The following is a 24,607-nucleotide window of genomic DNA, read 5'->3' as shown; positions in this document are numbered from 1 at the left end:
TTATTACATTATGTGACCATTGTATCGTTATTTATAATTGTTTCTTTTTTTAAATAACTATTTAGAAAATTATTCATATTCTGGATATTTTCTGAGTGGAATGGAGCCAGGACAAAAAGGCGCGGTCACAGGAGTGAAATACGCGTGAGTGACTTAATAATTTCTTGTGTCCTACTTGTAGGTTGATCATGAAAATTCAAACAAAGGTTTTAACATTTTTGAGTGTTTAAACAAGAGTGAAATGTGAGAAAATGTTATTGCCTGTCTGAGAAAAGTGTATAAAGTGTATGGTGAGGGGTTTTACAGCCTTAAAACATACATAATTGTAAAAAAATGAAGTTGGCTACTTCGCAGATTTCACTTATTGTGGGCTATTTTGGGAACCTATCCCCCGGGATAAATGAGGGAACACTGTATTGAAAAAGGGTAAGATTAACTTTGGAAGTCAAACTTTTTGTCAATAATGTGAAAAAATATAAATAATGGATTCATTTTTATACAGCACTTTTCAAAGCACCCAAAGCACTTCACAATGAAGTCCTTCACTCCTCATCACACACTGGTGGTGGTAAACTATATCTGTAACCATAGCTGCCCTGGGGTAGTCCATGGCTGCCAATTCGCGCCTACGGCCTCTCCACCACCGAGCATTCATTCACATTCATACACCAGCGTGGGCAGCACTGGAGGAAAGGCGGGTGATGTGTCTTGCCCAGTGAGGACTGAACTGCCATTCACAACATAAACATGTTTCAAAAATTTAACAGGCATTACATTAATAAAATGATTATGCTTACTTTTTAAAACTTTAATTCCAATGTATTTTACTGCCTCTAGCATGTCCATTTGTTTATTCTTATCACAAACATACTATTAAGTAAGATTGCACAATTTGCTGTGAAAACCATTATTTAATATTCATTTATTATATTATTGGAAGCAGCATATGAAAAATTATAGACAGTCTAAAACGCAGGCCACTGTAAATGAAAAAAAACCCTGTATTTAAAAATCGAATGTGATAAAATAGGAACTGTGAGGAGTTGGGTATAATTGGGCTGACATGTCATTCAGGTCCTGCAGGTATTGTCAGTCAGGTGTTTGTTTTAGCCTCAGTGAAGCTTGCACACAGCAGAGCAAACAACAGAGGAACACAAGGCGCCTTTTGAGAAATATGCTTTCAAAACAGAAATCAAAATCGAATAAAACAGGAAAAAGCTCACTGAGCCACAGCTCGGACCGCATCCCTCCTGGCCTCTGGGAAACGCCCCTCACTCTGACATGCGGCGTGCATCCACCGAAGACCCTCTAGGATCTTAAGAGACGCATACACCGCACAATAAGCTCACATTGGAACACTGTAATGGTGGGAATGTCAATTATGTGTGTGTGTATGTAATGATGTGTTGACTTTAGGCGCACCTGCTTCAGTTTACCGTGGATCATAAAGCTTGGCAGACAGCCGAGGGCGAGGGCAGAGCCGCAACGGGTTAGCATCTGTTGGCTCTTCAGCTCATCAATGTACTGAGACACGAGGACACCTAAGCACACATACACTTGTAAGGTCACGTTTGTCTGTAACGCTTATTACGCTGCTGCATATGACTGCCTCTGGGCTCATGGGAGTGATTTGAAGCAGAAAAGGGTGAAGGGCAAAGAGTCACGTACATGGAAGGAAAAAAGTACAACACATCCAAAATAATACGTTAGGGAGGGGAAAAAAAATTCTATACAGTATAACAACAAAATATATATATTTAAAAGTAATAACGGGGTAGGAATAAAAGCTGTAATTTAAACCAAAAAAATTGTAATATTAAAAGAATAAATGTGGGTTTTTTTCCAAAAAAATATTATACTTGGAGGAAAAAGTTTTCGTTGGTTGTCTAACTTGATATTAACAGCCCTCAATTGAATGCAGCTGTAAATTATCGACTTTATTCTATGAAGTTTTTTGTCTCAGATTACCACCACTTTATTCACATACGTAAAATTTGTAATTTTCTACAAATATTACAACTTTATTCTTGTGCATGTATTCGTTTTTCTTGCAATATTTTAGCTCTATTTTCATAAAATTTCATTATTATATTTTCATTATTAGAATATTACCAATTTATTGTCATAATATTAGTGTTATTATTTCAAAATATTAAATTTTCATTCTTAAAAAGGCATTTACAGTGTTCCCTCGCTCTATCGCGCTTCACCTTTCGTGGATTCGCAGAATTTGTTTTGTTATGGGCTGAGCCTGGCCCTTTAAGAAGAATTGTATTGTCGGAAGTTGAACGTCTATCTCTCCCCTTTCTCGTCTGTCTGCACCGCCCATTGTTTTCTGCATCCTGATTGGCTGTAGACCATTGTCAATTAATCTCCTTCGTGCCGCCCTGCCGTGTCTCCTGTGTCATCACTAGCTTGCTTGCTAGCTTGTACATGAATCCTCGTCTCGTCTGCAGCAGTATGTTTTAACAAGGATACACAAACGATACAGTACAGCAAAACAGGACAAAAAGGCAAGGTCACACGAGTGAAATATGCGTGAGTGACTTAATCATTTATTGTGTTGATCATTAAAATTAAAACGAAGGTTTTAACTTTTTTGACAGTGTTTAAACAAGAGAGGAATGTGAGAAAATGTTATTGCCTATCTGAGAAAAGTCGAGGAAAAGGCTTCTTGAGACGTCATCTGTACTTCTGTGTAGAAGGTGTCGGACGTTTCGCTCCTCATCCGAAGAGCTTCGTCAGCAAACTAATAAGTGCTGGTAGCTTAGGCCTTAAATACAGTAAGAGTGGGCGGAATTGGTGTGCCAACACCCTCCTCCTATTGGTTCGTTACACTAAGCCTGGGCGGAGCAGTGGTATAATCCTATCCTGTTATTCACACCTACGATAAAAGGGAAGTGTCGCTCCCTGAATTGGGTATGAACGACTCTGATACTGGCTTGTTAGCATCTATTGTTCTGGCTCGGCCCTGCCTTCACCTCATTTGCAAGACTAAGAGCTGTGGGTTTTGGTCTCAGTAACCTGCTGAACACAGGGTCCAAATTGAACCTCAAACCACCATTCCGATTCAATGATGGGTTCTGTTGTTTGACAAAAATAGCTTCCTTTACTCCTCTTTCAAACCATCTGTTTTCTTTGGCCAAAATCTTTACCTCGCTGTCCTGAAAAGAGTGATTGGTAGCTTTCAGGTGTAGATGTACTGCTGATTGAGGACCACTAGCATTGTCCCTGCGATGTTGATAAAGCCTTTTTTGGAGCATTTGCTTAGTTTCCCCAATGTAGTGCTCTTTGCATTCCTCATCTTTACAGTGGATGGAATAGACCACATTGCTCTGTTTCTGGTTTGGAGCCTTGTCTTTAGGATGCACTAATTTTTGTCTCAGGGTATTTACTGGTTTGAAATAGGTAGGAATTTTGTGTTGCCATAAGATCCTCTGGAGTTTTTCGGAGACCCCCGCTACATAAGGGACTACCACTCCTCTCCTTTTTGCTTCTGTGGGCTTTTGGGTTTCTTTCCCTACTCTCTTCTTTTGACATTTGTTAAAAGCCCACCGTGGGTACCCACAGGTTGAGAGCGCTCTCTGGACATGTTGTGTCTCCTTTTTCTTTCCCTCAGCACGAGTTGGTATTTGTTCCGCTCTATGTTGGAGGGTCCTAATAACCCCTAGTTTATGTTGTAGTGGATGGTTTGATTCAAAAAGCAGGTATTGGTCAGTGTGTGTGGCCTTTCTAAAGACCTCTGTAAGTAGCTGTCTGTCCTTTCCTATAATTACCTTGCAGTCTAAGAAGGCTAGTTGGTTTTCTTTAGTGTCCTCGCGAGTAAATTTGATATTGGTGTCCACCGCATTGATGTGATCTGTGAAAGACTGAATTTCTTGTTTTTTGATTATGACAAAGGTGTCATCCACGTATCTAAACCAGTGCCTTGGTTTTGTCCCTGAGAAGGATGTGAGAGCCTGTTTCTCCATCTCTTCCATGTACAGATTCGCCACTATGGGTGAGACTGGTGAGCCCATAGCACAACCATGAATTTGTCTGTAGAATTTCCCTCTAAACTGAAAATATGTGGTGTTAAGGCAAATTTCCAGTAATTGGCAGATGTGGTCAGCACTAAGTTTTGTTCTCCGATGCAGAGTTGAGTCCTCGAGCAGTCTCTTCCTCACCACCGAGACTGCTGCTGAGGTGGGGACAGATGTGAAAAGTGAAGTCACATCATAAGACACCAAAGTTTCCTCTGGCTCCAATCTGAGGTCTTTGATGCTCGCCACAAACCCTTTTGTGTTCTCTATATGATGATCAGTGTTGCCTACCAATGGGGATAAGACTGTTTTTTTACATATTTCGCTACATTGTACGTGATAGAGTCAATGCTACAGACAATGGGTCTGAGGGGAAACCCTTCCTTGTGGATTTCAATCAGCAGTACATCTACACCTGAAAGCTACCAATCACTCTTTTCAGGACAGCGAGGTAAAGATTTTGGCCAAAGAAAACAGATGGTTTGAAAGAGGAGTAAAGGAAGCTATTTTTGTCAAACAACAGAACCCATCATTGAATCGGAATGGTGGTTTGAGGTTCAATTTGGACCCTGTGTTCAGCAGGTTACTGAGACCAAAACCCACAGCTCTTAGTCTTGCAAATGAGGTGAAGGCAGGGCCGAGCCAGAACAATAGATGCTAACAAGCCAGTATCAGAGTCGTTCATACCCAATTCAGGGAGCGACACTTCCCTTTTATCGTAGGTGTGAATAACAGGATAGGATTATACCACTGCTCCGCCCAGGCTTAGTGTAACGAACCAATAGGAGGAGGGTGTTGGCACACCAATTCCGCCCACTCTTACTGTATTTAAGGCCTAAGCTACCAGCACTTATTAGTTTGCTGACGAAGCTCTTCGGATGAGGAGCGAAACGTCCGACACCTTCTACACAGAAGTACAGATGACGTCTCAAGAAGCCTTTTCCTCGATGGACAACTCCTGTACGACTGAGAGCCTACACAGACGTATCTGAGAAAAGTGTATAAAGTGTATGGTGAGGGGTTTTACAGCCTTAAAACATACAATAATTTAAAAAAATGAAGTTGGCAACTTCGCGGATTTCACTTATTGTGGGCTATTTTGGGAACCTATCCCCCGCGATGAACGAGGGAACACTGTACATTACTTAGGTGAATATATTGTTGTGTTAGCCTCACTTCTTACCCTGAAACCAAAGTGATGGCTTTTTTTCTCTAAAAAATAAAGGCAAAATAAAGACACAACAGTAGTAAGGTAAAAGAAACACACTCTGCTTCTCTGAGTCAGCCTGGCCGGGCTGGGCCTGGTAGTACTCCTCACACAAGGCCGTCAAGGCACACACCACAGCAGCCTGTAGACACACAAAAGCCACATCAGTAAATGAAAGTGTCACACTATTGCTCCACATCAGACATTACCATGATGCCATCCTTGGCGCCGCTAGAGACCAAATGCAGAGTCTTGATGGTGTCATCAATAAGCCACTGCCAGCCGGCTAAAAGCCAATACACGTGGTCAGTGACACATACATACAAGCCACTATTTGAACAAAATAACTTACTGATTACTGGGTCGGTCTTGAAGGGCATTTTGGCCAGGGAAAGCTTTTCAATAAGTCTGCACACTAAAAAAAAAGTATTATTCATATTAGCTTCTGGTGATGGTCCATTTTTTGTTGTTTTTTTAAGAATCACTTACTCGCTAGTCTCATCAGCTCTCCACCATATCCCCTACACAACATGAGAAAAACAGTATTTATTATGTTTTCTTACCATACAGTCATCAGAATGTTTCATTTTTTTTCACCCTACCTGTACTGTTTCCTGTCTTGTAGCTGAAAGTAGGTCAACATGTGGTATTTAACAAAAATGAGTTATTGACCCACTAATGTGCAGCATGCTTTACCTTCTGATGAACGTCTTTCAATGCCTCCACACATTCTGAAGGAATTATGTCCACTACAGTCCTAAAATGCATGTTTAGGAATTGATTTTGCTTTAAAGCCATGCATGTGTGCGTAGTATCTTATTAAACATCTACCTGCTGGTATGCTGGCCCAGTTTGGAGAGCGCATGTGTGACCTCAGCGCACGCCAAGATGGCTCCATGGCGACCGTGAAGATCAGGAGCCACTGCCATGCGCAACAGCTGCGGCAGAACTGCAACCAAACAGGACAGAAAGTGCAATCTGTTCAACAATTGCAGTGTTCAGTCAAAAATGTGTGTGCTGAGGAATTTGACCTTCAAGGGAACGGGTATGGTGACATTGCTTACCTGACATCGCCATGTAATCAGGGGCTTGAGTAGTCAAGTTGTGGAGGGCTTTGGATGCAAGCTCCCGAATGGCACTAAAAAAAAAACACATAAAAATCCATCCATCCATCCATCCATCTTCTATATCACTTGTCCTCATTAGGGTCACGAGTGAGCTGGAGCCTATCCCAGCTGAGTTTGGGCGAGAGGCGGGGTATCTGGACTAGTCGCCAGCTAATCACAAGGCAGATATAAAGTGGTGTGAAAAAGCGTTTTTGTTTTTTGCATGTTTGTCACACTTAAAAGGGATAGTTAGGATATTTTGACATGCAGTTGTATGACATCCCCATCAGCAGCATATGTCTTACCGCCACCAATTGGTCCAGAGTCCAGTTCTGGTCGGAGAGCCGTGACGAGGGATAGAGTTCCGCTTAGTTGCTGGGTCATTTAAGTAAAGAGTTTGGCTTCTCAAAACAATATACATTCAAAAGAGTAATATATTTGCATCACAAAAATGCCCCCTTGAAAAAAAATCAGACCTTACAAGTCGCTCTCAGTTATATTTTTCTCCCACCGTATCCCTGTGCATTCATGTGTATGTGTTGAAGACGCTCGCATCTTCTTCCGCTGTGGAACACATACGTAAACAAGATGGCTGCGGCGCTCTGTCACGGAAGAAGAGCGGCATTACCGCAAGCGTCTTCATCAAATACACATGAATGCACAGAATGCACAGCCGACAGTGCACAGGGACAAATATAACTCTGAGCGTTTTGTGAGATCTCTTTTGAACGCATATTGTTATGAGCAGCCAAACTGCTCAGAACTTTTTCACTTTTTCACACACGGCCATTGAGGTTTGGATTTTTTTTCCTCCCATAATAATAAAAAGTTTCATTTAAAAACTGCATTTTGTGTTCATTTGTGTTGTCATTGACTAATATTTAAATTTATTTGATGATCTGAAACGTTTAAGTATGACAAACGTGCAAAAAAATAAGAAATCAGGAAGTGTGTGGAACACTTTTTCCACACCACTGTCGATTCACACTCAAATCCAATTTACAGTGTCCAATCAACCTAACATGCATATTTTTGGAATGTAGGAGGACGCCACACACTTACCTATCCCAGTGGTTGATCTTGATGGCTACTAAGTGATCAATCATGGCTTTGGTGTATTCTGGAAAACTGGCGATGTAAACACTCAGAAAAGAAACAGAAAAACAAGAATTAAACAAGAAAACATAAAAACACGCAAATTGGACTCTTTTCTTTTATGCAAAAATTGACTTTTTTGATGATGTTTTAACGGTAGTATGTGTCCCCAGAGAGTGTTTATGAGCACCACGCGTGGGAAAAATCAATCATATTTCTCATTTGTCTGCTCTACTTTTGGGAGAAGAGGCACGTTGGAAGTTCATGAAGGAAAAAAACTCTAGCTGGATGAGCCTGCACCGTAAATTTTTTTTAAAAAAGGCTTTGCGACACATCTTAAAAATAAACCCAAGTGTGTCAGTCAGCTACAGACGGGGGAGCTGTAGGTTTGACCATTTTGTTTTCTGTGACAGAGTGATTCCGTGTTGAAACTGCACTGCATCGCATCATATTACAAGAACGTAGTGTTGAGCCTGAAACACAGTAAATGAAGTACCGTTGTTTGATCACTGTAAATATTTTTGTCAATACTTTGTACATTTTTGTACACTTTTTCCACTGCCCTGCACTAAGTGGAGAGCACAATAAACTTTTGGGAGTCTGTCATTGTTTTTCGTCACTGTATGAGGGGCTTGCAGAAGAACCCCATGACATTTTCAAATAGGCTAACCTAGCATTATGTTGCTGTTAACTGTAATGTTAGCACTGCCGCTAACACCGCTCTGCTAGTGTTGCTAATATTTGTGTCCCCCTGTGCCACTCCTTAATATTACGTTGATGTATGGTATATATATGGCATCTATTACATTGGACAAGTGCACAGTTACAGTGTACAGTCGTTCCTCGCCGCTTCGCGCTTTGAATTAATAATTAATAAATCATGTGGTTTCGTGTTTGAATGCAGCTTATTACTGGGAAAAAAATATGCATATTTAAGCAAATGTTGCATTTTTTGCCTAAATTAATCATTTTCAAGCATAAAAATGGCTAAATGAACTAAAATACAACTATAAGGCATTCAGAAGACGCATTTAAAGATGCTGTGAATGATATGTAGTATTCTATACTGGTCACTAGGTGTCAGTGATGTTACTGTAACGTTTGGTGAAGCACACAAGGACCAAACTTGATCGCCGGAAAATTTTCTATTTTTTATTGCAGGTTTGAATGATTTCACAACAGGAAACACGGGCTACTGCTGCGGCTTTAGCCCATGCCAAACTGAAGCTCAACTCTGAACCCCGACGTCCCTTCCTGTCTGCCCGTCCCCTAACATATTTATAGCAAAACACACGAGCACAAGTCTTAAATGGCTTATTTACTCTTATTATGTCTACTATATTGGGTAATACGAGTACAATGCTGACTATAGGGGTGTTACTTTATGTCTAGAGGGCCCTAATAATGTTACAAGCCGTATTTTGAAGGTCGTAAACAGGCTTTCTGTGCTTTAACTACAAAAATATTAAATTTTTAAATAAGGAATCCTACTTTGCGGAAATTAACTTATCACAGTCGGGTGACAAGTCTGGAACCAATTAACCGTGATAAACAACTTTATTTGTAAAAAAGCAGATACGTGTCGGGGCATTATAAGCCTGTGTATTTTATTGTTATGATTACTGGTGGTATTTTCCTACCTGATGTTCAGATAGCAGTTGTTGCGGTTCCCCACAGCATGATAGTCAGCTGTAGTTGCAATGTCAATACCATGTGGAAATGTACCCTATTGATTGACAAACAGACAAGCCAATTCATCACAAGAAACCGGACTTCATACTTGGAGAGTGACTTAGAAGCCAAGAGCTATTAGGAAATGTAGTTTGTCGCTGTGCTGAAGCTGTACTGGAAGGCTATTCTAGCTTCAAATGCTTTCGCAAGCCCTGCAAGTTAGAGCAGGGAGTACTAGATACTATTAATATACTAAAAATACGTCACAGTAAAATGATATGATACAGTAGTGTGATCACAGACCTGTCTGCCAACGTTCTCCTGGAAAGCAGCCTGGGACCGGAAGTGAGACAAAATAAAAAATAAAATTCTGTAGGAAGTCAAATGAAGTAGAAGTGATACAGCACGTCCAACACTTACAGAGGCAGCTCTACGGCAGCTGACATCTCGATCAAAAACCGTTGCGATCAGCAAAGAGCTGCAGAGAAGAGAGGGACAATATAATGTGATCCACTAAAATAGATTCTAGAACAAAGTCGAGTGGTACAAGCGGTTTAGCGGGATTACGCAAAAACTATCCACAAAACTTTGCAAGAAATATAAGAGAAACCAATACATTTTGGTGAAAATCTGAATAAAATGCCAATAGAACATTTTATTTGGGTCGTTTCAGTTCCCATGGTCCCATTGGCCAACAGTATTTTTCCAAGTATTTGTCCACGAAATACCAAGTATTCTATTCTGTAACAAAAATATGGACAAAAAAACACTCCCACGTTTATTTTACTTGATTCTGTTCATGATGTTTATTTTTTTTTCATGCCATTTGAGTGGCGATGAAACACTCCATCTTACATTACAGCATCCTTTGTGAACCAGGAAGTGGCCTGCCAACAAACATAATTATCTCTTTGGAATAATCTACCTACCCTAATATGGCAACTGATGCAGCGACAAAGCTCCCTGATTAGCATGAAGCTATCACAATTATCACAACACCGCACCCCTCTCTCTTGTACGACTACAATGTGTCTTTGGGACCAGGGTGTGATGAATAACATCATGTGACAGCCTGAGATAAACTACTTTCTGGCCTCGTTTGCTCTTTGCAAACAGCAAGTTTCAAGCCTGGAGCTGGACAGCTTGGCCTTCCCGACTGCCCTAGCCTGGAGGACTGAAAATAAAAGCAGTCCTGATTGCACTCCTTTGTTGGTTTGTTCACTGTGCTTAAACACATATCAATGAGTTATCTTACATCAGGTCTGTGAGAAAAGATCGTTCCCACAGAACCACTTCCCTTGAATGTCATCAGGTTGAACGGTGCAGGAACCAACTTGTCATCTCACCGCTGCCAAGCAGTGACCGAAACCTACTGCAATAGGCGAAACCTGGCAATCCTGTAGACAAGGGCAAAGGGAGGGTGTCGTCGCCGTGACACTAGGGGATCAAACTGACGTTGCAGAGCTGGTCTGCACAGTCACGGGCCGCACGTTGCTACACGCACCGCTGTCGAGTCACTCTTGAGAAAAAGACTGACTCAACAGTGTGGCGTCATTTTGCAGCTCAGCTCCGTGCCAGTTGAAGATTATATGTAATCATTATCGCACAATGAGCCGCGATAAATGACAACGTTACATTTATTGCCATGGCAACTGCATACGATATGATTTGTCTTCATTAGTCTTACCTGGCAATTTGATTGACAAACGGCTTGAGCTCTTTGGGATCATACGCCCTGGCGAAGGACCAGCACACATAGCAGGCGGCGTCGCGGACATTGGAGCCGATGCTGCACGCACCCCTCTTTTCATCGTAGGTCAGGGACTTGATGATGAGTGGCACAACTGAAAGACAAACTAATTCATCAGTAGAATTCCTACAGTAACTCAAACCTTGTGCTGATTCCGCATTTCAGCATTTTTATTGCTGTATACAGTATGTTCTCAAGTGACAATTGCATAAAAAGTAAACATATAATTTTGAGTAGTCAGTGTGCAGCTTGTATATTACAATAACAATATAGTACACAGGCACATCAATCAAAGTGATTAGCGTGCAAGATATTTGATTTCAGGAGCAAGTTTTTTCTTAATTGGAAATCACACAGGCGTCTCCCAGAAGACAATAAGACAATGTACAAGAGGCATCATTGTGAAAAAAATATTCTCAGCTTTTAATTACATTTGAAAGTAAAAGTGTCAATTATTCATACCCTTGCAAATTGTCACAGTCCATGGGAAAATCCTAAGTTATATACCATTTCAAACAGTCCATGCTTTACTAAAGCATCCTAATTACCTTGATTCATCGGGAACCACTGTTTTAATCAACTCCACAGTTGAAAAACAGCAGGTCTCTGCAGTTGGTTTGTGGACAGTCATGGCTAAGACAAAGTAGCTTGGTGGGGACCTGCGGCTGCTCACAAGTCATGAAAGGGCTATAAGAACATATCTAAATGTTTTCAAGTTCCAGTACTACAGTGCAAAGTATTATTTAAAAAAAATGCAAGACATTCCACACTGTGGAAATCTCAGAGGATGTGGTTGAAAGTCAAAAGTGACAAGTGTGCTGGCCAGGAGGATAGTGAAAGAGGTGAAAAAGAATACAAGGATCTCCACCTAGGCCATCCTAATGAATCTGGGCTCTGCCGGTGGCAACATCTCAAGACAGACAGTCCAATAGACACGACACACCCCTGGTAGCCATGGCCGCAGCCCAAGGAGAAGGAGACTTCTGGTGTTCTGTTTTATTGTGAGACAATGTCCACAATGATGCATCCTTCATTTGCCGTAAAAATTGAGAAGCCTTCAACCCTAAGAACACCATCCAAACTGTCAAACATGGACGTGGGAACCTAATGCTTTGGTGGTGTTTTTCATCCAGTGGGCCAGGTAACCTAATCACAGCAAACAGCGCCATGAAAAATCAGGTTCTCAATAACAAAATCAGGCAGTCTGCAGAGAAACCCCAAAACACACAACAAAAGTGGCGAAGAAATAGTTAGCGGGCAAAAACAACACGTTTTGCAGTGGTCCAGTAAGAGTCCTTACAAATGAATGGGCAAAAATAGCAGTGAGACATACAAAAAGCTGGTTCCCATTTAGAGGGAGTGTTTACTGTAAAAACCAATAAAGGCTTTCCTACTGATTATTGAGCGTATGAATCATTCTGGAAATGCCACTTTTTGTTCAAATGTAAATAAAAGCAGAGAAATATTTTTTCCCCACAATGATGCCTCTGGTACATCGCTGCTTGAATAAAGGTAACATTAAGTCAAAATTTGCCGGGGGGATGAATAATTTCGGGCTTGACTGTAGAATTATATAAACTTTTCAAAAATATTCTAATTTATTGAGATGCCGAATTACTATCGACTGAAAATGAGTCAACACGCAACCATTACTCTCACAGCTGTCCACACAAATGAGTAGCAAGAGATTGTGTCTTCCCTGCAATCAAGCGTGGTGGTGGTAGCTTCATGGCCTCAGGCCGCACGAGTGCTGCCAGCACTGGGGAGCTACGGTTCATTGCGGGGAAACGTGACTTCCAACATGTCCTGTGACATTGTGAAGCAGAGCATGATCCCCCTTCCTTGGAAAACTGCGCCGAATGGCAGTTTTCCAACATGATAAAGAGGAAGCTGAAAGCGACTGGGTGGTCAAGTAAGTCGCCTTCAGACCTGAACCCAATTGAACACCTAAATGGAAAGTGGAGGACTGCAAGGGAACATCCACCGGGTCCAGAAGTGATGTCAGCATGGAAGAGTGGAAGAGGATTCTAGTAACACCTGTACAAGCTGTGCAGCTCTGATCAATTGGATGCCCAAGAGGATTAAGGCAGTGCTCCCTCTAAATATTGACACTTTTTTTTGACACAATTTGGACATGTTCACTAGACAATAATGGCTGTATTTTGAGTCATTTTCAATAAATACTAAATCTATACTGCTATACAAGCTGTACACAGACTACTCTAGACTAAATTGTCACCGACACTTGTGTCTCCTCCTGATCAACTCTTGTAACCACATTTAAATATTTTGCGGCTGCGGCGACAACACGGAAACTGCAGTCCGCTAAAAGACACAACTTGACCCGAAACAAGACTGGATAACAGAAGGCGCCCACCTCGGCGCATCATGCAAATCGTGGCTTCAGGCTTGACTAATATCAGGAACATTGATGTTGCCCGAGGGCCCTGCTGTTTGGGCCGAGGCCACACCCACTGAGTGAGACAACACTTCAGAAAGAGGAACTCACCACACAACTAATATCAATACACATGCTGGATCGCAGACATCCACACACAAACACACACACACAAGTCACAGCAGAAGGAACTATTTAGACCAGACTGAGGAGCTGTTCGTCTGATACGACCTCAAGTTTCATCTGGAGCAGGTAAAAGCTATTTTAAAATGTCACAAAAAAGCTACATTATGTTACATGTTAGAATATTTGGTCACTTTTTTGCCACTGGTGATGATTGTGCTCGCTGATATTTGTGTGTGTATCATTCCACTAGCATGGAAGATTAATTTAAACTGTTTTAATAGCAGTATAAATATACTGCAAACATCCTACATAAAAAAAACTATTTTACAGCTAATTGGAGTTCTTAGTGAGGGAGTGGCAGAAACTTGAGGGACAACTTCTTGCGACAGCTCATGACAAGCAGGTTTCTCCATGAGGCACCATGCGCCACAGGTTTAGGTGATGTTTCATTTCTACAGAACAGCCAAAAGGTGACATATTTATTTGTACCCATCCAGGTACAGATTTGTACAGCGTAGTGAAGCTTTTCCTCGATTGTTTTAGCCAGCGCCAGGTGAGCTCATCATTGGTGCATCCCGCAGGTGTAGTCATGCGAAGCAGGTGTCTGCCGGATCCCACACAGGAGGCAGTGAGTTTGGGAAAGTAGCAAGTTAGAGCACGCCCTCCGCACGTCTCTGTCAGTAAGTCAAACCGACACCTGTGACTTAGCCGCGCCGGGATGAGCGATATCTGAATCGGTGTGCAGGTGAACAATTGTGGGCACAAGGGGGAGGCCTTTTACGCACACGCCAATTAACTAAAACCACAAGAAAACCGAGTGCACCTATGCAAAGCTACGGCTTGCATACTTATTTGCATAGGTTTTGCATATTCATCCCTGTCTTGTTTGGTCTCCAACCAGTTTGCAGGATCAGTTGTAAAAATATATTAGCCTCAGGGTGCAGTGTTTTGGGCAGCTAGAGATTTTGCACTAGTATTTGCAAAAACAAATATTGTCCCAATGTGTTGTGGTCTTTCATTAAGCACGACTATTTGCAAAAGTATGACCAGGGGAAACACACCAGTGTTTAAAAATAATAATGTCACGCTACGTATGACAGTTTGGACTCTTGATTTGATTTTCTGTCCTAGTTAGAATTATATTCCTTATTAGCATCTTCCCTTGTGTGTTGCCCCATACTGTACATCCTTGGGCATCTGAATGTGTGCTAGGTAGCTTTAATCACTCACATATACACACCCTTATATATTTTTTAAGCCAGAAGAAAATGTTCCCTTGACGGTCACCGTATGCTTCATCTTTACTCTTTGAGGGAGCTACAACTGCACTTGTTTGCTATTGGTATTTAGGTTGAGCTGAGACGTTAGATAGTTGCCAGTTCATGTGCTTTCTGCTTAAACTTGTATTCTGTTTTGGTTTGGATGGCCGCCGTTAAGCAACATGTTGCAGGGGCACAGGCGGGATTAAGCAACTAGTTGGTTATAAGTCACTGACCATTTGTTTAATGATTAGAAAACGTTGAGGATATCTGTATTGCATGTATGCTATTATGTCTGCCTAAGCATTTTGACTACAACTTACAGGTGGCAGCACAAAGAGCCATGTGGAAAAATTAGAACACCCCAGAGTCATACATAGGGCCCTATGATTTCCGCATTAGCTAAACCGTAAACAGAATGGTGGAATTGGCCAATAAAAACATGACATGTTTATTCTTCCTGCCAGCTCGCCTTCAACAGACATTCTCAACACACACTTCAGGCCTTTTCACCACAGACTGTCTAATTGTGAAAATCAGGGCGTCATAAAAATTTTTTTACATTAATAACGCAAATGGAATTGCATTGGTGACTACGTCTTCCTTAACCACAAGCATGAGCATTACAGTTTGTTGAGGATTTTGTGCGTGTAGAAGCTGACGGCTGAAGGTTTGCCGAGGTACATCTGTTTCTGAATGATGCACTGCAAGAATAAATGTAAGGATTTTTGCATTTAATTAACGGACATTTTACTTCCTGTCCCAAAAGTACACACTCAATGCTGGTAAAATAACTGTAAAAAGTTCCAAGAAAAAAAAAAAAAACTAAATTAAAAAAATTAAAACAGAAATAAATAAATTTGGAAAAAAAAAAGATTTCACAGGGCCCTATATATTTACACTTCAGTCTTATAATGCCATTGATGTGGGTGGACATATCTAAGTAATGTGGTCAAATGTCTTTTTTTAGAGATAGTAAGCTCGAGATGGACACTGCCCAGAAACGCAAGCCGAAAAGGCCTCACTACATTCCCCGACCGCTGGGGAAGCCATTCAAGTACCAGTGTTTCCAATGTCCTTTCACCTGCAACGAGAAGTCCCACCTCTTTAACCACATGAAATACAACCTGTGTAAGAACTCCATCTCCCTTATGTCACAGAAAATTAGTCAGATGGCCCGACAGGTCAAGACATCAGCAAAGACCGCCCCAGGAGGGCTTAAGGAGGGTCCAATCTCGCCAGGAGTTATATCCATCGGTCAGAGCCAACAGGAGGCAAAGGAGAACAAAGGTGAGGTTAGTGATGGAACGGAAGAGGTTGATGTTGGGTGCCAAAGTCCTATCCATGAGGGAGAGAAAAGGGAAGAGGAGGCTCCAGCAGCGGACAACCAGGACAGCAATGACACCAAGTCAACGCCACGCCCATCTGCCTTCTCCCTGGTCACGCCCAACCATGACAAAGCCTTCAAGACATCCGTGCAGCAGTCAGACCGTCCACAAATTCCTCATTTCAATCGCCCAGCATTCCCATGGACTTTTAAGTCATTCCCCACTCCCATGGGTCCCGAATACTCTCCTTATCTCCTGCCTGACCGGCCTTTCTCCTTGCCATACTACCACACTGCAAGCCAAAATGCAAATGAGCCGAATTCTTCTTTCCGGGTAGAGGTTCCAGTTTCCCAAAGGCCAGTGGTACCACACGCCATCGCTCCACCGCATCCTGCTTCACTCTTCCCACCTTACCCATACAGATACTGCCACCCAATCCACCCCTTTCATTACAGCTTGTACAGACCCCATGAGCTCTCCACGCCCATCACAGCATCACGATATCTTCCTATGGACTGGGACAGACCAACCCTCGGGTCTAAAGATTACCATTTTTACATGCAATCTCATCCCAGTCATTTCAACGCCGCCGAACAAGAGCAGCTGGGACACAGGCAAAGTGGAGACAAGGCAACCAGGCTGAGCCCAAAGGAGGGCTGTTCAGCTTTGGGATCCCCTGACAGACCTAGTCATGCACAGGTCACCCAGAGCGATGGCGGGGACGCGGCACAGGACCCCAACTTGGACGAGCGTCTGCGATCGACAGCTGTTCAGCAGATGCAGACTGACGCCAGGCGTAAGGATACGGCGGAGAGCTTGCTGCAGTTAGGAACTCTGCTCATGGATGGAGGGTAAGGAAATTGCCACCGTTGTGTATCTTTTCCATCATCAACCAAGCTTTCTGAACTCCAGTTTCAATGCCAGTATTTCATTGATCGGAATAATGCTGCCCAGATGAGTTGTGCCATAGAAGCTCAACTTTGTCGTGTAGTAGGCAACTAGTTGAGCGCAAATCCACAGCGCCTCTGCTGGTTGCAGCCAAGTACTACCTTCCAATTTCGCAATCAAGTAAACCAGCCGTTTTCCAAAAATAATAACATTAAATAAAAAAAAATATCCTAATTATGTATGAAATAATCAAAAGATAACCAAATATTTGCTAAAACTGATTTCAAATTCAAAATATGATATGCTGAAATATGACTATTAAACTCACCTCATACACCACAAACTAAATAACGGCGTACAAGCCACTAGTTCAAAGATAAATTGTGATGGCAAAAACATTTTTGAGGTTTTACTTGGTGTAAAAAGTTTGAGGACCCCTCGCTTCATCAATTATTCTGCCCATCACCAGTAGATATTTACCTCTGCATCTGTGTTACTCACTAGGAAATTAAGCGATATATAAAAAAGAAACCCCAAAAACACACACATTTCGCCTGAAGCCTTTGTCAAAAGTGTAATTTTGGTCGCCAACAAACTGCAACTTTAGTGGAAACTTGATCACTTTCATTCATGTAGCACCAACTTGATCTCTTTTACAGATCAGCTGACAACAGCAGATATTCCGCTGTGTCTGAGTCATGTCCTGAAACTACATCCGAACAGGAAGATGAGGACAACAGAGGAGATCCGGCACCGCTAAACCTCTCAACGAGAACCCACAACAAAGACAGAATTATATCCGAGCACAGAGAGAGCAGCTCTGACACAGATGAGCCAACGGGGGCAGAGTTGCCTCTGAACCTCAGTCTTCGCTCTTCGGATGATCATCAGCTGAGCAGGGATGAAGAAACATTGGACCAGAGGCAGACAGCGGCGCTCGCACTCTGTCAGCTCTCCATAGCGAGCACAGCTGCCTCTTCGCGCGACTTTGAGACGGCAGGGGAACTCACAGAGGATTCCACAGATCATGGTGCACCGGGAAAGACAAAGCGCACAACCAGGGCTACCGTGAGAGGTGTGAAACGATCAAACCAAGCAAAAACACATCATAAACCAAACAAGAGAGCAAAAGTGGCAACGCAGAATGCAAGGAGGAGGCCTCGCTGCTGCTAAACATGCAATATTATTTTGTATAAATTCCAAAAAAGCTTTAATCTAATCAGCCTATTGAACATCATTACCGAAGCACTGAAAGACTGTAAATAAACCACCAGAAACCAGGAAAACATGTCTATAGCACTGCCTGTAAGGTATACTATGTAAATATGTTTTTATGTACACACATACACTCACTGGACACAACATTAGGTACACCTGCATAATATGAGTAAGGTACTCACATGTTTACTCTTGTGGTTGTAGTTTGCAGTGTTGTTTCTAATATTTTGGTTACCTTATTTATCAACATGAGGTGACAAAATACTGCATGAAAAATATAATATTATTAAATATAACAGATATAATCTCAAAACTGAACATGATCGTATTGACTCGTATATAAGCAGACCCCTCTTGTCAAGAGCAGTTTATGGAAAAATATGTTTTAAATCAAAATCCATTTTGTTTTTTAAAATCAAGTTTTAAATATCAGTGAAATTAAATTCCATTCATCATGTTTCTTAGCTGCTCAATATTTGTTTCAACGCTTTTTTCCGGCGGGCCTCTGTGTCGCCTCTCTTTAGTTCACGGTGTGAGTGACAGTAAGAAAAGCTTTGACTCTCTTGGGGGAAAAGCTGTTTGGTGCTACATGTTGGTTTGAATAAATCTGTCGACGTCTTCTTTTTTACACTTTTTTTCTAGGGGAAAAAAAGTCTTATATTTAGGTCATGTACAGTATTATCTTTGCAAAGGCAGAATTTTTGATAAAGGTCTTGTGCAGGTGTACCTGATGACTTGCCAGGAAAGGGAATGTGCATGTCTTGATCGGAAAAGGTGACGAGGACTGTTTATAGGTTATGTTTACTGTACATTAAAATATGGACCCTTTTTGTGAAGTCCACTTGCAGAAAAACTGAATAAAGAAATATAAAAATAATGATCTATGCGCAAGTACTGATGTGCAAGTAATGGCCGCCTACCATCTGTCAATCTGGAGGGCAGCAGTAGGCCTCTCCGTCCAAGTTCCGCAAGAGCCAGACAGCCTCCATGCCAAGTGTTGTCAGTTTCCTGGAAGCTTTAACGTGAACGCACAAACTGGGTTGAAAAAGAACAACTAGAAGAAATGTACTAAGACAGCATGATGGACAGTACCTGAAGCAGTCCAGCACTGATGCGACCACCTCATCTGCTAGCTCCTTTGGAAGCCTCCCCGTCACTCTCCCCACACTTTATGGGTTAAAAAGACACAACTTTGTCATTAGAGAAACGCAACACCAAAAAGTAGCAAAAATGTTTAACTATTACGAACACTGTTACCCTTTTGCTGCAGACCAACGCACTATTGTTTCCTTATCCTTAAGTCCCACCAGCAGATGCTCTAACAACACATCCAAGAACACACTGGATTATCTACTACAGAGGCTGTGTAACTTGAAACGAACGTATTATTTAGAACCTCACCAATAACGGTCTCTAACTCCTCAGGAATATCATAATCCTCCTCCACTTGTGTCCCTTTGACGGCTCCGGTCTCTGTTGAGTGAGTGTTGGTCAAAAGAGTGGATGTTATGGACCTGCTTCCTCTCTGGTACCTGCAAAAACATCAATGCACAAGGAGAAGGAGCACGTGTGTAATGTTAAAGCTAAGTAGCAGATACTTTATTATCAGGTTTGTGTCTTACCTCCAAGGGGCCAAACGAGGCTTCAGGTAGGTGAGGCCCAGTCTCTGGATCAGTTTGACGTTGAGCTTCCTCAGCATGGCCTCACTGCTCTCTGACAGATGTTTCTGTTCCAGACACTGCAAAACGGTAGGAGCTGGGGAGCAAGGATGAAAACAGCAATCATTTTGAAAATGCTTAAATAATGAAAGAAACAAGAATAGGGAAAAAAAAAACTCCTAGCATCCCCTGTTTAGATAAAACCACATTTCCATGAATTCAAAGGACACCTAACCTGTCTGCATGCAAATAGACAGTATTATTTGTATTCACAAATCTTTGTTACCACAGGCAAGAGCAACCGAACTCAACTCCTTAAACTACAATGGCACTCAGTGGAGAGCAAATCCTCGCCGAGGCATTTTAAGTTGCATCGGCACCAAACTGTGGTATAAAAAACAAAAACAAAATCCTGTCCTGATTCACATCATAATTGTGACAGTTTGGTGGAAACTGCCTGAGGAGTTTTTGGATAATACCCTGTAAGTCTTTAAATAATCTATTTACACTACAAACTTTTGAGCCCCTGGAAATGGAGGGACTCTGCATAAAACAAATGTCAAATTTGGTGACACCTCTTAAATTAGAGCTGAAAGTCTACACTTTAATCACACCTTGATTATTATATGTCAACTGCAGTCGTGTCCAAAGGCAAAACTCCTAAGGGGAACCTACCGTGCTGTAAGAGGTCGTCACGTTTGCCGTGTTTGAAAAGCGTCGCCTGTTGGAATACAAACAAGATGCCGACAAGAAACGGCAATGTTCATGATGCATTGTACCAATTAGACATACAAAAAGCACATTGTTTTTCAGGGCAGGCCTCAGTTTTGAACACCTGAAGCACTGCTTCACAACAAGAGGAGACGTTATAGAAACACGTTATTCAAGTTTACCGCATATGCCACAGTGCCATAAATACTGTACGCTGACGGACTGACATCACCTTAGCTAACACAAAGCCATGTGGCTTCAATTAAATTCAATCACAATAACTTTGCATGAGTTCATTGGCTACATTGTTAACTATTGTCTTCAAATATGGACACATATTGTGATTGTGATGTGACCTGAGTGTGTGTTTACCAGGGCCTGAAGAGATCCATCCAGCAACATAATGGAGTGCACTGACTGGTCATTTGTTTGGGATATAGTGCGAAGGCTCCATTCCAAAAAGTCTCCAAGGCACTTCTTTTGCACATCAGGACGTGTCATGAACCTGAAGAGAACATGTAGACATGAGTAAAGAACATTTCAGAGAGACAGAAAGTCATTTCCAGCACAACCCTGTCCTCTAGTGGCCACACGGTGCAGTTGAAAGACATCTACTAGTACAGTAGATCCAGTGTTTTCTATTCTTGTGGTGGCCCGTCACCAGTGGCGGAGGCAGAAATATTACTCACATAGGGGTGACAATGGGTCGATACCTGAAATGTCTAGATGGCCAGCGGGGTGGCCGGAGAGTGACCGCCACGGCCCGTCACGAGTAAATTTGCTCATAAACACATTATAATGGGACTGTCTGTGAATGTAACTTGTCGTTTCAACTCAATAGAGTAGATGGTATCATGCCTCTGCTTCTTAACATACCTCATACACACCTGGTGTACCAGAGAATATACCCGTCAACAAGAGGCAACCTTCAACAAAAGGTAACCGTCTAAATAAACATACAGCTGAGCATGATATCACTTTGGTAGCCATTGTTATCCCTGTTAAAGCAGAATAGTTGATACAATTTGTCTATTCGCTTGTCGTTACAACTCAATAGCGTAGATGACATTGTGACTCTGCTTCTAAACATACCTCATGCGCACTTAGTCTACCAGAGAATAAGAAAACGTAGCAGAAAGGATCAGTGTTGCCAACTTACAAACTTTGTCCCTCAAAAACTTGCGACTTTTAGCAACTTTTAGCAACTTTTTCTGGGCTTCAATTGAATATTAATTTGTTTTTCTAGACATTTGTTTTGCTTTTCATATTTTTTGCTCACGTTGTCTCTCACAGCGTCATAAAAATTATATGAAAATGCGCCATGGCTAATTATGCAAAAAATTAAATGCCTGTGAGAGACATATTATATGGTTTAGAGCATCAAAAATACACATATTTAGGGCTTTTATGGGTCTGTTCACTAGTCGCTGTTCCCGTCATTCGAGGGTCTTGACGCATAACCCTTGCAAACAGAGGGGATCCACTGTACAAGAATAATCTGAATTCATATGCAAAAAAAACTGCAATAAGAGTTGTATAGACTAGCGCTGTGCTGCCCATTACGTCAATCACGATCGACAGGGGTAGTGTGGGTCGATTGCATGTGTTACCCACGTCATAAAAGTCACTTTGAAGATCACATGACATCAGTCAGCTGACATTAAACTCCCCTCTTGATTTGCTGTTGCTCCTACGTGGCAAAGATTAAGTGGTGAACAGGCGACTAAATAAGCGGCACACAGAAATGCAAAGTTCATTGTTACTATTCAGATTATGGATAAACTAACTCAGCAGTAAGATGCCTACATCTTTAACAAAAGTTATCCGTACACTTGCACCTGCTAGTTATGTAGTCAGTTGTTTGATGGCTCTGCTCCACGTCCTGAACTCCACTATAGAAATGTGTGTTTTCTACACTTTTCTTATTATTTCATGATTAATTGGAAAATATGCCCATTGCTGAAACCTTTTTAATTTGTTGCTTTGACTTCGGCTGCATTGGCTTTTGCATAATCGTTTTATAAATACTGGACATAATACATGAGCTGTGTGTATAATGAACGCTACATAGCTATTTTGATATACTGACCTGCGCATTCATACTAATGACGTTATGTGCACAACTATTAAGGAATTATGTGCAATTATCTTCTTTGCCATATTTAATTGAATTGTGAATTACTGAATGATATCAACTACTTTGATTACCTGGAAACTGTGAATGTGAAATACTAATCATGAGTATTTCGTATAGTATTTTCAAAGTTTAACGGTTAGATTTTATACATATGTTTTCCTCTTTTATAGTAAGAGGTAGATTGTAACTTGCATGCTGAAAAAGTGTGTGCACCCCTGATAGAATTAATGTGATTTGTTGAAAGGACTGTGACTTACTTGGATACCAGCACAGATGCAGCATCCCTGGAACTATCACTGACGGCGAGATACGACTGCAAGGAGAAAACGCTACTGTTGACTCAACTGTCATAAACAATGTTACATAAAACATACAACATCATGTAACATCATCACCTTTGATTTGTTAACATTTTTCCCATAGAAAAAGACGGAAATAAAAATAATCCCTTCCAGGGTCAAATTGTCTCCCCATCATGAACCCCATTCACGTCACAGCAAGGGTGCCCAAGGTGCAGCCCGGGGGCCATTTGCAGCCTGCTGCTGCTTTTTTGTTGGCCCGTGGTGCATTCGAAAAATATAATATAACAAGAAAACTAAAAAAAAAAAAGTTTTAATTCTACCAGCAAAAATAGAAAAAACAGCAGTAATTTTACAACAATAAAATCAAAATATTAAGAGAAAAATTTGTAAAAGTTGTAATTTTATGAGAATAATGTAATATTATGAGAACAAATAACGCCATTTTAGTATCATAATGTTGAAATATTTGAGAAAAAGTCATAATAATGTTATGAGAAACAAACAAAATTGTAATTTTTTGGAAAATTACATCGCGGACAAAGTTATGTTACAAAATAAAGTCCAAATATTACTGGAATAAAGTAATAATTACAAGAAGAAAATTTACAAGAAGAAAGGTGACATAGTTTGAAAATAAAAATTGAAAAACAGCAAAAATTGAAAAAAACAGCTGTCATTTTATGAGAGTAGTCAAAATACGAAAAAAAAAAGTTTTATTCTAACAAGAAAAAATTTCACAGTTTTATGAGAATAAACACTTAACACTTAACTTACTTTCAGTAGCATAGAGTTAAAGAAATGAAATGCTAAAGAAAAATATGTTTTTTTTTAAAGTTATATAAGAAACAAAACAAAATAAAGTTGTAATTTTGGGGAAATTAGGTTGGGGGAAAAAAGTCATTATTATGAGAATAAAGTCAAAGTTATAAGAAGAAAATGTATATGAAGAAAGTAGAAATACAGTAGTTGGAAAATAAAAAAATCTGAAATTGGAAAAAACAACTGTAATTTAATGACAATAAAGTCAAAATATTAAGACAAAAAAACAAAATAAAGTATTTTTGTTTTGAATTAGATTGAGGAAAAAGTTATAATATTATGGGAATAAATTCTAAATACCTGTATTATGGCAATAAAGTCATAATATTACGAGAAGAAATTTTACAAATATTATTTGAGAAGAAAGCTGAGATATATGGAAATTAAAAAAAAATGTGGGGGGGAAAACAGAGCAAAGTTCATACTAATAATAGGCTTTTTCCACGTATATCACAGTTACCCTTGCATCCTTTCATTTTTCAGTATGTGGTCCTCGCTGGAAAAGGTTTGGACCACGCTGCTATGATATTTAAGTAACATTCTAACATTCTTAACTGCATTACAAATGTAAAAAAATTGTTAACTATTGGAAATAAGAGTAAAATACTCACCCTTTGACCCGTGACCAATGCTAGCAATGTAAGTATAAGTGTAATGTAAGTGTATAGATACAGTAGGCTAAACAGCTTATTGTTAAAATGTAAATGCAATGGAGTTTTCTCTTTTAATTGCGATAAAGTACAAGGGTGATGTGGTGGTGAATGTGCAGAGGGAGGACACTGTGTGTCCACTGTGTGGCTTGGGTGGCCAGTCTCTTCACATTAACAGTAAAGCCAGCTGACTTTGAGATATATGTTCCAAGTTCTTTCATAATTTTTGCCACCTCTGTGTCGCTTTAACCAGATTGTACTG

The 24,607-nt window shown here is 40.8% G+C and overlaps 2 protein-coding genes across 3 annotated transcripts in view; one reads left to right on the top strand and one right to left on the bottom strand.

The window, feature by feature from the left end:
- The window catches only part of tbcd (tubulin folding cofactor D), a 36,757-nt gene that overhangs the window by 9,800 nt on the left and 2,350 nt on the right, over nucleotides 1–24,607 (bottom strand). The window contains exons 6-28 of the mRNA XM_054760174.1: nucleotides 22,832–22,887; nucleotides 20,810–20,942; nucleotides 20,402–20,447; nucleotides 19,691–19,823; nucleotides 19,470–19,600; nucleotides 19,326–19,386; nucleotides 19,161–19,235; nucleotides 18,989–19,083; nucleotides 10,789–10,945; nucleotides 9,522–9,579; nucleotides 9,405–9,434; nucleotides 9,071–9,156; nucleotides 7,398–7,478; nucleotides 6,294–6,367; nucleotides 6,061–6,178; nucleotides 5,926–5,986; nucleotides 5,832–5,854; nucleotides 5,719–5,750; nucleotides 5,582–5,644; nucleotides 5,439–5,515; nucleotides 5,290–5,371; nucleotides 1,423–1,541; nucleotides 1,224–1,315 (exon numbers count right to left, since the gene is read on the bottom strand). Of these exons, the coding sequence (XP_054616149.1) occupies nucleotides 1,224–1,315; nucleotides 1,423–1,541; nucleotides 5,290–5,371; nucleotides 5,439–5,515; nucleotides 5,582–5,644; nucleotides 5,719–5,750; nucleotides 5,832–5,854; nucleotides 5,926–5,986; nucleotides 6,061–6,178; nucleotides 6,294–6,367; nucleotides 7,398–7,478; nucleotides 9,071–9,156; nucleotides 9,405–9,434; nucleotides 9,522–9,579; nucleotides 10,789–10,945; nucleotides 18,989–19,083; nucleotides 19,161–19,235; nucleotides 19,326–19,386; nucleotides 19,470–19,600; nucleotides 19,691–19,823; nucleotides 20,402–20,447; nucleotides 20,810–20,942; nucleotides 22,832–22,887 (1,883 nt within the window). The remainder of the gene's footprint in view (nucleotides 1–1,223; nucleotides 1,316–1,422; nucleotides 1,542–5,289; nucleotides 5,372–5,438; nucleotides 5,516–5,581; nucleotides 5,645–5,718; nucleotides 5,751–5,831; nucleotides 5,855–5,925; nucleotides 5,987–6,060; nucleotides 6,179–6,293; nucleotides 6,368–7,397; nucleotides 7,479–9,070; nucleotides 9,157–9,404; nucleotides 9,435–9,521; nucleotides 9,580–10,788; nucleotides 10,946–18,988; nucleotides 19,084–19,160; nucleotides 19,236–19,325; nucleotides 19,387–19,469; nucleotides 19,601–19,690; nucleotides 19,824–20,401; nucleotides 20,448–20,809; nucleotides 20,943–22,831; nucleotides 22,888–24,607) is intronic.
- Nucleotides 13,386–21,143, top strand: znf750 (zinc finger protein 750). Of its 2 annotated transcripts, none has more exons than XR_008566802.1 (2): nucleotides 13,386–13,501; nucleotides 17,510–17,655. XR_008566802.1 is itself a non-coding variant. In XM_054760184.1 (2 exons), the coding sequence occupies exons 1-2, from the start codon at nucleotides 15,621–15,623 to the stop codon at nucleotides 18,021–18,023; spliced, it is 1,707 nt and encodes a 568-aa protein (XP_054616159.1). In that variant the 5' UTR covers nucleotides 15,609–15,620; the 3' UTR covers nucleotides 18,024–21,143. The 2 variants fall into 2 exon arrangements, 1 of the variants encoding a protein (XP_054616159.1); XM_054760184.1 differs by lacking the exon at nucleotides 13,386–13,501 and adding an exon at nucleotides 15,609–16,813 and having other exon boundaries at nucleotides 17,510–21,143.

Source organism: Dunckerocampus dactyliophorus, chromosome 18 (assembly GCF_027744805.1).
Source record: "Dunckerocampus dactyliophorus isolate RoL2022-P2 chromosome 18, RoL_Ddac_1.1, whole genome shotgun sequence".
Lineage (NCBI taxonomy): Eukaryota > Metazoa > Chordata > Actinopteri > Syngnathiformes > Syngnathidae > Dunckerocampus > Dunckerocampus dactyliophorus.
This window is presented reverse-complemented; position numbering and strand designations above follow the sequence as displayed.